Source organism: Manacus candei, unplaced genomic scaffold (assembly GCF_025592945.1).
Source record: "Manacus candei isolate 608988 ecotype Guabito, Panama unplaced genomic scaffold, ASM2559294v1 h1tg000064l, whole genome shotgun sequence".
Lineage (NCBI taxonomy): Eukaryota > Metazoa > Chordata > Aves > Passeriformes > Pipridae > Manacus > Manacus candei.
The window spans coordinates 2240202-2252306 of record NW_026138112.1 but is presented as its reverse complement, the minus strand read 5'-3'; the positions used below and the strand labels follow the sequence as shown (position 1 = coordinate 2252306).

At 45.9% G+C, this 12105-nt stretch overlaps 1 protein-coding gene and 2 long non-coding RNA genes across 4 annotated transcripts; 2 read left to right on the top strand and 1 right to left on the bottom strand.

Annotated features, from left to right (window-relative positions):
* Positions 1-108: 108 nt before the first annotated feature.
* LOC127478995 (uncharacterized) lies at positions 109-3749 on the top strand. Its single transcript, XR_007907431.1, has 3 exons — positions 109-227; positions 1718-1807; positions 3616-3749. It is a non-coding gene; the product is annotated as an uncharacterized LOC127478995 (long non-coding RNA).
* A 1146-nt stretch (positions 3750-4895) lies between these two features.
* SIRT4 (sirtuin 4) lies at positions 4896-11022 on the bottom strand. Of its 2 annotated transcripts, none has more exons than XM_051805400.1 (5): positions 10963-11022; positions 8202-8707; positions 7242-7536; positions 5943-6145; positions 4896-5500 (listed from the first exon to the last, which is right to left on the bottom strand). In XM_051805400.1, the coding sequence occupies exons 2-4, from the start codon at positions 8699-8701 to the stop codon at positions 5981-5983; spliced, it is 960 nt and encodes a 319-aa protein (XP_051661360.1). In that variant the 5' UTR covers positions 8702-8707; positions 10963-11022; the 3' UTR covers positions 4896-5500; positions 5943-5980. The 2 variants fall into 2 exon arrangements, with proteins under 2 accessions (XP_051661360.1, XP_051661361.1); XM_051805401.1 differs by having other exon boundaries at positions 6066-6145.
* Positions 8619-11947, top strand: LOC127478996 (uncharacterized). The gene is made up of 3 exons (XR_007907432.1): positions 8619-8736; positions 8833-9060; positions 11737-11947. It is a non-coding gene; the product is annotated as an uncharacterized LOC127478996 (long non-coding RNA).
* The last annotated feature ends 158 nt before the right edge of the window (positions 11948-12105 follow it).

Genomic DNA, 12105 nt, shown 5'->3' with positions numbered 1-12105 from the left:
CATACTCCAGGGGCTCCCCAGGGCACCTCTCCCGCCCTCACGGGGCTCGTCAGGGCGTCCTTCCCGCCCCCTCACCCTGGCGCCGGGCTGCCCACGCCATAGCCACAGCACAGCTGTCCCCCGGGGCGCGGCTGCGTGAGGGGATTGAGCTGCTCGGCCGCTCCCCGCTCTGAGGGAGCCCTTCCGCTGCCCGGCGCTGTTCCCGGTCAGGAGCTGCAGGACAGGAGGTAATGTTGGCTTGGAACGCAGGGACCCCCTCTGAGGGATGGTATCTGCCCCCGTTTTCCAGCCCTGCCAAGGTCCTGTGCCAAAGCCGCCCCCCGCCCTTGGTACCAGTTGTGCTGGCAGAGGTTTTAGGGAGGTGCGGGTGAGCCCCTGGGGCAGGGGCTGCTCACTCCTGTTCCTCACGGGAATGAACTGTACCCAAACATGGAGCAGAACCCAAGGGTCTGCAAGAGGGCTCTGAGAAACTAGAAACAGATGGAGAAGGAAGAAGCTGGCTTGATATGTTGCTGGAAGGTACTTGCAATGCCTTCCTATTGAAGGTCACTGGATCTTTGAGGGCATTAGCATGATAATGAGATAGGATAGTAAATTGCATTTTGTTCTTTTTTTTTTAATGAAAGAAAAAATGGAGTGTGTGGCAGCCAGATACTCCATCTTATGGCACATCAAGTCCTAGTTTTGTACCAGTATTTGTTGCTTATTTTTCCTTGGGTGTTTGTGTACGTGAATTTTCTGGAAACGTTGAGTACTTGGGGTCCTCCAAAGAAATCCTGAGGATCCTGGATGTGCTCCCAAGATGTGGCCAAGATGAATCATTCCTAGGGCTGGAAGCGCAAGATGAGATCTCCTGTGCTCACACACTAGCTCTGATTCTCTGAAGTTATTTTTTGTAGAACAGTAAAGCTCCTAAGTAAATGTTACTGAAATCCCTTTGTAGTGATAAATTATAAATCCTGTTGTAGAGGAAAAAAAGTAAAATACCATCACTATCTAGAAGGAACACTGTACTTTTGAGCTGTATCATCACTAGCAGAGAAGATTGCTGGGGTGCAGTTGGAAGCATTTCAGAACCTGTTGGTATAAATTTGGCCTGTAAAAGGAACTCTCTAGATTTGAGGTGAGCAGTGTATCTACTCCTGGCATCCAGCATTTGGGGCACACTAGCATTCCACAGATAAATTCAGTGGATAAATGAAGGCTCCATTTCAATTTATATCCATCCTACTCAGTACAGATTTGATAAGCCTACACTTATGTTTAGTCCCTTGATCATGCTTCTCATTTCCATGCTGCTTTGGTGGTGTGAAAGACCTAACAGTAAATTCAAACATCCTCCATCCATAGGGAACCTTCCCACAAAATGTAGCGTGTCAGGCCCTAATGAACGGCACAGGTGGGGAGGCTGAAGGGGTTCTGCTAATTAGGGCTTTGAGGAATGTTGTGGAAAGAGCAGGGCCAGTGATTGCTTGAACTGACTCACTGCCAGTGTATGGAGAGTACAAGGTGTGTGTGAAGATCTTCTGCCATGACAGCCTGTTCCAAAACAGAAACACAAGGTATCCCTGTGCTCAGCAAGCCGGGGAGCTCTGAGGCCCCTCACAGCACTGCAGCTGGGACATGAGATGCTGGAGGGACAGCAGCTCTGTGGGCTCACACTGCAGAAGTGAAATCTCAGCCTCTTATCTTCCTTTTCTCTATTGTTGTTTTCTAGGCCAAGATTTTTCAGTCTCTGCAGGGAGAGTTGAATTACTCTTAACTATATGGGCATTGCAGAGATGAAAGGGAAAGTGCTCCAGCTGAGGTGAGACATGCAGAGAGCAAACAACTGTGCTTGTGGTAATGATCCTGTGTCAGTTCCTATTTGGGCCTGAGACCAATACAAGACATTTGTACTGTTGGTCTTCCTCTCAGGCTCAGCTTTTCTTCTTCCCTGCCATTGTCTAGTTAGTGGTGCAGGAGGTGGTACTTGGGTATCTTTCTTAGTGGGAAAGGAGAGGACAGAACTGCAGGTGTCTGGAACAGTCTTTCACCTTCCTGCTGCAAAAGCTGGGAAAGGGTGCCATCCAAGGCAGTTATGGGGGAAGAAGCACATTCTAGAAGGTAGATTTGGGTCATTTTCTAGAAGCCATGAACAAGCAGGTGTGTCAGTAGGAGCAATGTGACTGTAAGATGTGGGAGGCTGCACTTACACCACAGCCACCCAGCCCTCCAGGCCATCTGCAGTCTATGTTGCCCTCACTGGAGCTCAGTGTGTGAACTACCTCTCTCAGGCTGCTGGGCTCAGTTACAGTTTGCTCTGAGAATTTGCCCAGGAACAAAGACAAGATGTGCCAAATAGGAAGTGGCTTTTATTTGCTTTGGATAACTCCAACCCCACTTCCAGAGGAGCAGCAGAAAAATCCATTATAAGGTACTCTCAGCTCCTCTATCCAGACCTCAGGAGGAACAGCTGTAAGAAAAGGGGAAGAGCATAAGCTGTTGATTCAGCTAATTTCATGGTAAAAAAACCTGTCCTTGTGCTGTTGTCTGATGTGTACATTTGGCACCCACAGGTGCACAGAGCTATGACTGCAAGCCATGATCTAAAATACTGGTGGACTGGTCTAAAAACTGTGAGCCAGAAAAGGTGGGAGAGGGTTGAATCATGTGGAGGATGAGACTGACTTAAAGCAAACAGCATAGATAGAAAGGACCTGTGAGAACACTGCTCAGGCTCTGTAACACTTCTTTTCCCATAGTTTTAGCCAATAACACAAAGATTATGGCCCTTTTGTTTTAGCTTTCAGGAACAACATTTCTCCCCCTTTTTAAACCCTCCTCCCTTGCAAATTCTGCATTGTCTGAGAGAATGAAGCTGAACACTAGGTCAGTTATGTTACTGAGTTTGTTGTTTTCCCACAGCATGGCTAATTCCTATACTGCTCAGCCCTGGAGGTTTCTGTAACTCCCTCCAGGCTGGTGATGACATCAGTAAGCTGAGAAACACAAACTTCTCAGGATAGGCCTTTGCTAGCTGCCTGCAAAGACATAGTTATGTTCTGATAGCTGTTATCTCTCTGCGTTGCATCTTCCCACACAAACAGCCCCCAAGGAGTGACAGGGGAAGGTGTCAGTCAGCATTAGAGTGATGCAGATCTGGCTTTTGGTGCAGGATCTTTAGGCGCTCTCAGGCATTTCTCAGTTGAGTGAACTTCTCAGTGGTGTCTTGGGGAACATGTTAAGAGCTGAAGTGCTCCAATCCTGCTCTAAAAGAAGTCAACTTTAGTAGTACTAGATCAGCCTAGCAGGAAAAAAAAAAGGAGCTCCTTTGTCTCAGCCTCATGTATTTGCTGTAGATATGCTCGTTAACATATAGTAATAAACTATGGACATAAAGTCTACTGTAATGTTTGTTTATTGTAAGTCATTGTCTCAGGGACTTAAAAGTATAATCCCTGGAGGGTCAGGGTAATATGACTCATCTGCCAGTAATGCTGAAGAGACACCCTGACTCCTCTCCCACAGGCTCAGCTGCAGAACTGGAGAAGAGGCAAGGATAGATGTGGGAGGTTTAGTTACCTGTCACATAGCTAATTCCAAGTCTTCACTTGAAATGTTTTCTTGTTTTAGATGTTTCAGTAATGCTCCCACACCATCTCAAAATGCTGGCTCTACTGGCAGTAAACCTGCAGCCTCTGTTTTTGACACACCAATGTCACAGAAGTTTCAAGGTGGGGCAGAAGATGATGCAGATGGTGAGAAACTCAGCCCCAGCTCCTCTGCTAAGGAGGCATCAGTGCCTCTTCTTACATGGAAAAACCTATGCAAATAAATTCCCTGTGTGTGGGGACTCTGCTATACTTTAGCCATGATTTCTGCAAAAACCTTGGTTAGCAGGACAGCTGTACTATGGACAGGACAGGTAAATATGGAGTGACATCTGTGAGCTTTCTTCACTGCCAAACAGCAGACACCTGACCTGCTGCAAATTGGGGTCTCCATTAAATGAGAGCAGAATGCAGGTGGGGGTCCTGAACTGATCTCACTTGGTTTCTAAGTGAAGCTGTCTCTCCTCTGACCCATAACAGCCAAATCTTGAAATGCATTAAGCATCTTAATGCCCTCTACCTTCTCCAGAAATTGGGTGCCTATGTATCCCTTATTTTCTGTGCTTTACTTGCTCCTGCCTGGCATGGATTTGAATCAACAACAAAGCAAAAAAGAACTTTGTATCACGTGGTCAGTTGTCCTTGCTTTGTTACTTGACCTTTTAGCAGATGACTCTGTCATCCTTGTTTCCAACTGCTTGTTACAGTTCTTGTCAAAATATTAGTACAGGACATGTTATTTGCAGAGTAGGAGGGGGCATTTGTAAAGCCCCAACAATTAATATCCCTCATAGCCAGAAGGGAAGTGGTAGATTCATGCAGAAGGTCAAGTCAAAAATTTAGTGTTCTAGTTTGTGCAAGGTTCTGTCTTTTCCTCTGTAAAAGGTTTGATATGGCTTACAATACCACCCTCAGGATCAACAAAAAATGGTTAGCCAGTAGTGATGGATCTCCTGTTAGGAGTGTGGAAATTGCATCTATTAATAGCTTGAGATTAGCTCCTGAGGGAGACCTATTGTACAGATTTAATTGTATTTCCCTCTTAATTCATCAGCTGCTAGTAATTACATTCTGCATTTTTGCAATGGAAAAAATGGATCTAAACTGGCTATTGAGAGTGTACTTAAATAAATCATAGGAGGGAGAGAAAATTACAATGCAAACAGTATCAATCTTGTAAACAATTTCAATTCACTACTTAGCTATTCATTAATTAAATAACATACTCAGAAAACGCATTCTGGAAAATGTAGCAGCCCCTCTGAAAGCATTGCTGGTCAGATTAGCTTAAAGTAACTCCTCTGGCATTTCAACAATATTTAATTTTTAAAGGGTTCAAATAGGAAGCAGTTTAGCTTGTTAACTGACAGTTTAGGGAAATGCTGACTTCCCATCCTTGATGGAAGATGTCAGCCTTGTACTCTGTGCTTCCAAATAATCTCTTACAAGAGCAGTGTTTTTGTTCAGCTTCTATTTTAAATCTTTGCTTTAAATGACAACTGCAGTTCCTCTTGCCTCCTTTTTCTAGTGACGTTGGATCCTCCAGCAGATGCCCAGGTTTCCCACATCGCCCTCCTGTGCTGTAGCCTCAAGTTACTCAGTCAAAATCCCTGTCCCTCATTCTCCTCTGGGGACAATTATAATTAAGGTATTTTGTCCTGGGTTACAGCAGTCCGATTATCCTGTCCCAGTGAATGAAAAGGCACTGTTTACCACGGCAAGGTAAGGCAGAAAAGTGGTTTTTTTTCATCATCATCATCCTGTTTCCCGATGGTTTCAATGGAGGGAACTGGCGAGGCCGACACGTGCGAGGCTTGCTGCCCTCTCCTGGTGTCCTCAGTGGCCGTGCACCGGATCTCACAGCTGCCTCCTACATGGAGGTTTTCCCCTTTCTGAGATGATGATTCCTGCAGGAGTGGAAGGAAGAAGCTGCTTTATCGATGGAATTGATTACTTTAAACGGCAGTGTCTGCTTAGGATTAGCTGGACCAATTCAGCCAGGAAGAGCTTTGGAATTATCAGTTGCAAAGGCAACAGTGTGATCAGGTTCTCTGGAACTACAAATGATCCCCTGTAGTTTTCTCATACTGACAAATGGAATTCAACACTGCTGAGTCTTCTGGCTACTCCTGCCCAGTTTTCTGGGAGCATTAGCACTTAGTATGCTTTTTGTTTATGATCATGGGAAACAGTATCATGGCCCATCAGAGCGTAACTGTTACAGATGAAAATTTCCAGCCGCGTTTTGATGCACGCTGTGGGAACATCTTTTTAGTCAGCACATCTCAGCCTCAGCATTTGCCAGGAACCCATCTTTTTACCCCGTGACTGACCAGGGAAGGTACTCACCTTGCAGAAATAACTTTACTCCTGATAGCTACTGGAGCTCAGCGGGTTGGGTCCTGTGCAACAATCAAAGGCAGCAGCTCCCCACAGCGGGAATTCAGTTTTAAGGATGCAAAGTGATCTAACCTTGTGGGCCCGATGTTAAGGACTGCAATTGGCAGCTTCTTCTCCCGGGCAGCGAGAGCAAACCTGTAACCAGAGTATACCTGCAGGAATAACAGAAGACAAAATTACTGGCAGCTTAGGCAAGGGAAGAGCTACAGAAAGGAGTAAGGAAAGGAAAAGAATTGCTGTTGGCAGCGGGAAAAGGGGCTGTACATACAGGGTTCAGGTACGAAATGCCTTTGTTGTGGAGCACACAGAAAAGAACAGCTTTTAACCTCTGTCAGTGAAGGATTTGCAATTTCCTAGAAACTGAAACTTCATAGCCCATGGAAAGAAAACATCCTTGTCTTTTAGTAAATCTCTGCAGCAGCTTTTATTAGTTATCATAGGTTCTTAAATGCTGCACTTTGATGGTTCTCACATGGCCCAGCTTAGGTGGTACAAGAACAAACCTAAGGCATTTCAATCATTCCTGTACAAAGGATTATAAGCTTAAGAAGTGCAAGCTCAAGGAATTTGTCTCCGGTATCCTGAAGCCAAGAGAATCACAAGCAGGCAGCCTTGGTTTTATCTCATTCTGGGAGGTGTTAGACTAGGGGATTTTAATGTAATAGAACTTGTTCCTGAAAAAATTTCTCTTATACAAACACTATTACAAAATGGTTTAATTGTTTAATTACCTGTTGTTTAATTACCTTACCTTATCTATAAGAGGCTAATGGAGAAAACACACTGTGATACAAAGGACAATCCTAAGCAGTAAGGAAAGGTATTTCAGCTCTCTTTTTGAGAATTTAATAAGGAATTAGACATCCTAAAATCTGAAATTTCACAGTGTGCCACAGGGCCTAAAAAGCTGCCAAAGGCTAAAAATTTCAAGCAAAAAAAAAAAAGTGAGGACTGAATTGTACCAGGTTATCTTGGGTTTGTGAGCAATTGTGAACCTACAGCATCCTGATGGAGGAGGCAGCAGAGAGAGGTCTGAATGGAGTTATTTATAGCAGCACAAAGTGACAGGGAAGCCCAAACGAGTAACCTGTGGAGCCAGATTCCAACCACAGTAAAAATAAAATACAAAGAAGCTCTGCAAAGGCTGATCTGTTCCACAAGCCATTTGTAGTCCTACATTATCCCAGGATTGCTGCAGGCAGAGTAGCAGGGAAGCAGGAATGCAGTGTGGGAGGCAGACCTACTTACCTGCATGGAGGATCCTGCCACCAGCATGGAGTCTGATTCCGCCAGGCGCTGGTGCACAAAACTCACTTTTTCCTGGCTCACCGTGTCTCCAAAGAATGTCACGTCAGGCTTCAGGATTCCACCACATTTACGGCAGGCTGGGACTTGGAAGCTGCGCACCTGCTCATCCGTCAGGAACACATCCCCATCTGGAGCCACGCCGAATGCCTCAGCTTTCCAGGTAGGATTCAGAGCCTCAAAGTGCTCCTGGAGCTCAGAGCGCAAGATTCGATCTCCACAGGCCAAGCAGAAAACCCTGAAATTCAGAGCAAAGTCTTAATGGAGAGTTTCATGTCAGCTGAAGATCTGGAGCCTGTAACTTGTTCCTTAGGAGGCCTGTCATAATTGTCCATATTTATTTACCAAATAGTACAGGTCAAGGAGCTGTCTTTCTACCTCCAACTGTTGCTTTGTAGGAATGCTCTAGGGGAAGTGCTTTGAACCCTGTGCATCCTCTCTCCCAGTTCAGGCTGTGCTTTTTCATCTGGAAACCTGGGTAATCCCAGCCAGGCTGTGATGGCCCTTCTCCAGTCCACTCATGCTGTGCAATTCTGGCACTATCCACTCTGCTAGCCCTGGTGGATAATCCTTGTATCCTCAGGATCCCCTTGTCCTCTTCTCTAAGAGGACATTTGCTGTACCAAGGAAAGGGGAAACTGATGCAGGCTTCAAGGGAAATGATCCAAATAATGCTCTGAAAAAACAGTGGTGGTCACGTTTCTTAAATACTGTGCTGTGAACAGCATTGGTTTGTGATCTTTTTCTCCACCCCAGCCCAGCACCACCTTTAAGCACATCATCTCCAGGAGCACAGCATGGATGTTTTGCCTCGTTTCTCAGCAGGTGACACCACAGCAGCCTGTCAGTCACCCCAAAGGAGGGGCTGGAGCACTGCCCCCCTCCCCGTGCCAGCAGCGGTACCTGTGAGTGCAGCCGTGCAGTTCCGTCATGCGCTGGCTCCCGGCCTTGGTGTGAAGGGCATCCACGTTCTGGGTCACCAGCCAGTGCAGCTTCCCCAGCTTCTCCCAGTCCCTCAGTACCAGGTGTGCTGTGTTTGGCTGGTGGGAGGAGAACTGGGGCCAGCCCACAAAGTTCCTTGCCCAGTAGCGCTGCCGGGCACTGGCACTGCGGACGAACTCGGTGTGCTGGACAGGCCGTCTGTCTGTCCTGGCGTAGAGCCCGACACCTTCGGAGCGGTAATCTGGGATCCCTGACTCGGTCGAGATCCCAGCTCCAGTCATTACAAACAGCCTCTTGGAGTTAGAAACAAAGTGCTGCAGCTCCTCTACTTCCGCGGGATCTGGGGGAAGACAGGCTGGCACAAAAGTCAAGTTTGGAGAGGCTCTGGATACAGAATGGGATCTGAAATGATGGAATCTGATGGCTCTGAAAACTCCAGACAGCTTCCTGGCAGAGAACATGTTCAGCTAAAAGGCAAGAACAGAACACAAGGAAGGTAAAAGAAAGCAAAGAACATGACCTTAATGCCATTTTCTTGAGATTCTCTGGAAAATGATGCTCATAAGTATTCTTTGCTCTTTTTTCTGTTTAGCAAGGAAAGAAACTATTTGCGAAACATTAACTAAAGCCCACCATCTGAGGACAGCACTCGGATATCCCTTTGACAGATGGCAACACTGAGCACTGCTCAAGGTACAAGGACAAAGTTAACAGCCTTGACTTGGAGGGTTCCTGCTCTTCTATCCCAGTGTGAAGGATGGCTGCCTAAGAGGAGCTGTAAAGAGCCCAGAAAGACCTGAGCATGCAAAGTCTTTCCCAGGTATGTGCAGGAAAGGCAGGAAGGCCAAGCACCCCACCCCAGAGGCACTGGCTGTTTCCTCCCCAGAAGAGACCCTTGCTCTGCTTTTTTAACACTTCGCCTGCTCCAAATCAGTCCTTTCTATTTACCCCATCCTTAACATGTGTTGTGGGAAGGGAAAGAAAACAACCTTTAAATGTTGGGTTTTTCTCAGGACAAAGGCCTTGACAGGAGTTACTCCTTTGAGGTGTGTTTTGGTTTGTTTCTCGATTTTGTTTTGTTTTTTGTTTGTTTTGTTTTTCACAAAAGGCCTGGTGAAGAACAGGCCTTGAAATGGGACAGAAGATTATTAGGACACTCTCTAAATGCATTTGATATTTCCTGTTCTGTGGGTGCCACCTCTCCAGAGTCAGTGGAGAGATGAAGGGGTGCTGCTTTGCTTCTCCAGCACAAACAGGGGCTGATAAAGAAGGGATCACCCAAATGGGTGTGGGGCAGAAACAAATGCCTGGCAGGTAAGAATAGGACTGACACCCTGCTTAAAGGAAGGAACAGAATTCCCTGCTAGGGACAGGCAGGATGGCTTTGCTGTTAAGTAGCCTGGAATTGTGTGCAGGACCTGTTGAGACAGCAGTGGATTGGTTTGGATTTTGATTTTGTTTGGGCTTTCTAGCAGTCTGCAGTTCTTTCTCCATTTCATTATTTTGAAACTATTTTTTCTGGGCCTCTCTACGGTTTTGGATACAAAGTACAAAAAGGTTTGAAGGTGACAGTACTGAGAATTGATTTTTTGGTATTTTTGCCTCCCACCATCTCCCTTGGCAAGGGGGCTCGTACAAGATGTGGGAGGTGGAGGAAGGACTTTAATTACTAATAAAAGGGCATGATCTCTAAAAGCTGATTGCAACAGGCCAGATTACCTGGTACATCTAAGTGGCCTTGCCTCAAGCCTCCAACTCCCCTCGAGTACCAGCTCTTACAGTAAATGGAGCAATATTTAAATACATTTAAAGCTTGGATGTTCAGCTGTAAGTATCATGATATTTAATAGATGCCAGTGGCAAAGAATAGATTTGTCTCAGTTAATCTCCAGTTCTCAAGGCTTTGCATAATCATCAGTTGAATTACAGGGAAGATTAGACTGCCTCCCTAGTCTGTATTGCTTTTAAAATCTAAGCAGTGGATTCTGTTTGCAATGATTTTTGCCTTGTTTTGCTGTTTATCAGGAGTTGTGTTGGGCATTCCCTCCGAAGAGGTTTAATTTCCCATATGAATTAATTATAAGGGACAAAGTCTCCCAATAAACTAATTTGCTCCGAGAATAACTTCTGTCATGATGCTCCCCGAAGGCTGTTAAGCCAGTTTGATGGTAATTAAATTGCTTTAACTGATGAAAACTCTTCATTCCTGCCTGTTATCATCAAAATATCTCTCAGAAGGAAATGTTCAGAGAGGAAATGAAATAGAAATGTAATAGGGGTTGGCCCACAGGAGAGAGAAGGCAAATAAAGCAGATAGATTTGAGAGCTGCTATGAACCAGAGAAGGACTGTGGAGGAGAGAAAGTTACAAAGGACAGAATATTTCCTGTCAAATGCAAAGCTGCTTTAAAAATCAACGTTCTCAGATTAAAAAAAATAACTACTGTGCATAATAAGTGAAACTCTTTAAAAGTACCTATGGAAAGCTGAGGCTTGAGGGTTTTTTTAAAGCACAGCCAAGATGCTCCACAGAAAAAGATCAGGCAAGGTTAAGGTAGAAGATAAACAGGATTCTACAAACGGTTACAGGCCAGAAATCCAGAGGGACTCCCATGTCATCCCGGTCTCTTGTGTTGTGATAACGGGGAGGTGCGGGGTAACAGCCGAACTAAACCCGGCTAATGAAATAAAAGGGATACAGTGAATAATGCCTGGAAACTCACCTTTCATTGCTGCCGTGCCCGACCGCGGAAGGAAAGGGCTGACTGCCGGAAGAGGAGCTTTCTGGGAAATGTAGTTCACAGGGAAATTAAGCCCTAAGCACGAAGACTACAATTCCCATGCTTCAAAGAAAGGCGGGGGGGGGGGGGGAGAAAAAGGGTATCCCTAACAACCTGACACCTGAGTCAATCTGAAAACGCTGGGAACTCCATGGCAGCCCCCATGGAAACGTGCAAGATTAAAATCCGACTTGATTTGATACAAATGCATGTCACAGCTTTGATAAAATGCGTTGTAAATGCTTGTCCTTACAAAAGATGTATTTTCAGTGAACAGATTTTAGGCTGATAATGTGATTCAACAAGTAACAGAAGAAGAATAAACTGAGGGCTGTTAAAGACATCTCCTATAGCTCGGGAGTCCAACCTGCCTGCTGCTGGCTCTGAGTGGTCTGGCAGAAACCCCCAGTGCCTTTCTGCTTAGTTTCAGTCTCGATAATCACCTGATAAGCTGTACCAATTGCTGGCAATAAGGAGGTTTTTTTGTTTGGGTTTTTTTGTTTCAAAGGGGCCTTATTTTTCTGAGGAACAAATACATAGGAGGAAGGCCAATCTGCTGCATGGTAGCATCTTGACAATAGATGTTCCCTTGTCTTACAGGCAATGGGCTCTTTCTAATAATTTGGACTGCTTTTTGAATGCATTTGCCAAAGAGCTCTTGCTAATCAGTTCAAAACGTTGCACGATTTCCTAATCCATTTTTCTTGTCCCTTGCAGTTACTTTCAAGCCTAGGTGAGCCGAGCCTGTGCCCAGCAGCGGGGGTGTAATTTTGTGATCACAGGGAAGAAGCACATCCTGCTCACTTGCTGTGCGGTGCCGCCCTGCCCGTCCCTCCGCCCCTGGGCCCTGCGGAGGTGTGGGGCGCGACCCTCTTTTTGGCAGATCCGTGAGTCTAAACCACTTTTTTAGTGCCTTTTATTTTAATAGTTTAAATGTGTTTTTAAACCCTTGGGTGGGTGCTTTGCTTTGGTGCAAAGGGCAGGTGGCACCCGGCAGACCCCTTTTCACCGAGGGGAGGACCCCCGAGGGGACCCTCCCGCTCTCACCCGGGATGGGACACGGCGATTTTTGGGCGATGCCCCCGG

Coding starts and splice junctions, on each gene's coding strand:
- SIRT4 (XM_051805400.1), bottom strand. CDS start 8,701: ATGTTCTCTGCCAGGAAGCTGTCTGGAGTTTTCAGAGCCATCAGATTC. Junction 7,537..8,201: donor CTGCACGGCTGCACTCACAG/GTACCGCTGCTG, acceptor TCTGAATTTCAG/GGTTTTCTGCTTGGCCTGTG. Junction 6,146..7,241: donor TGGCAGGATCCTCCATGCAG/GTAAGTAGGTCT, acceptor TTATTCCTGCAG/GTATACTCTGGTTACAGGTT.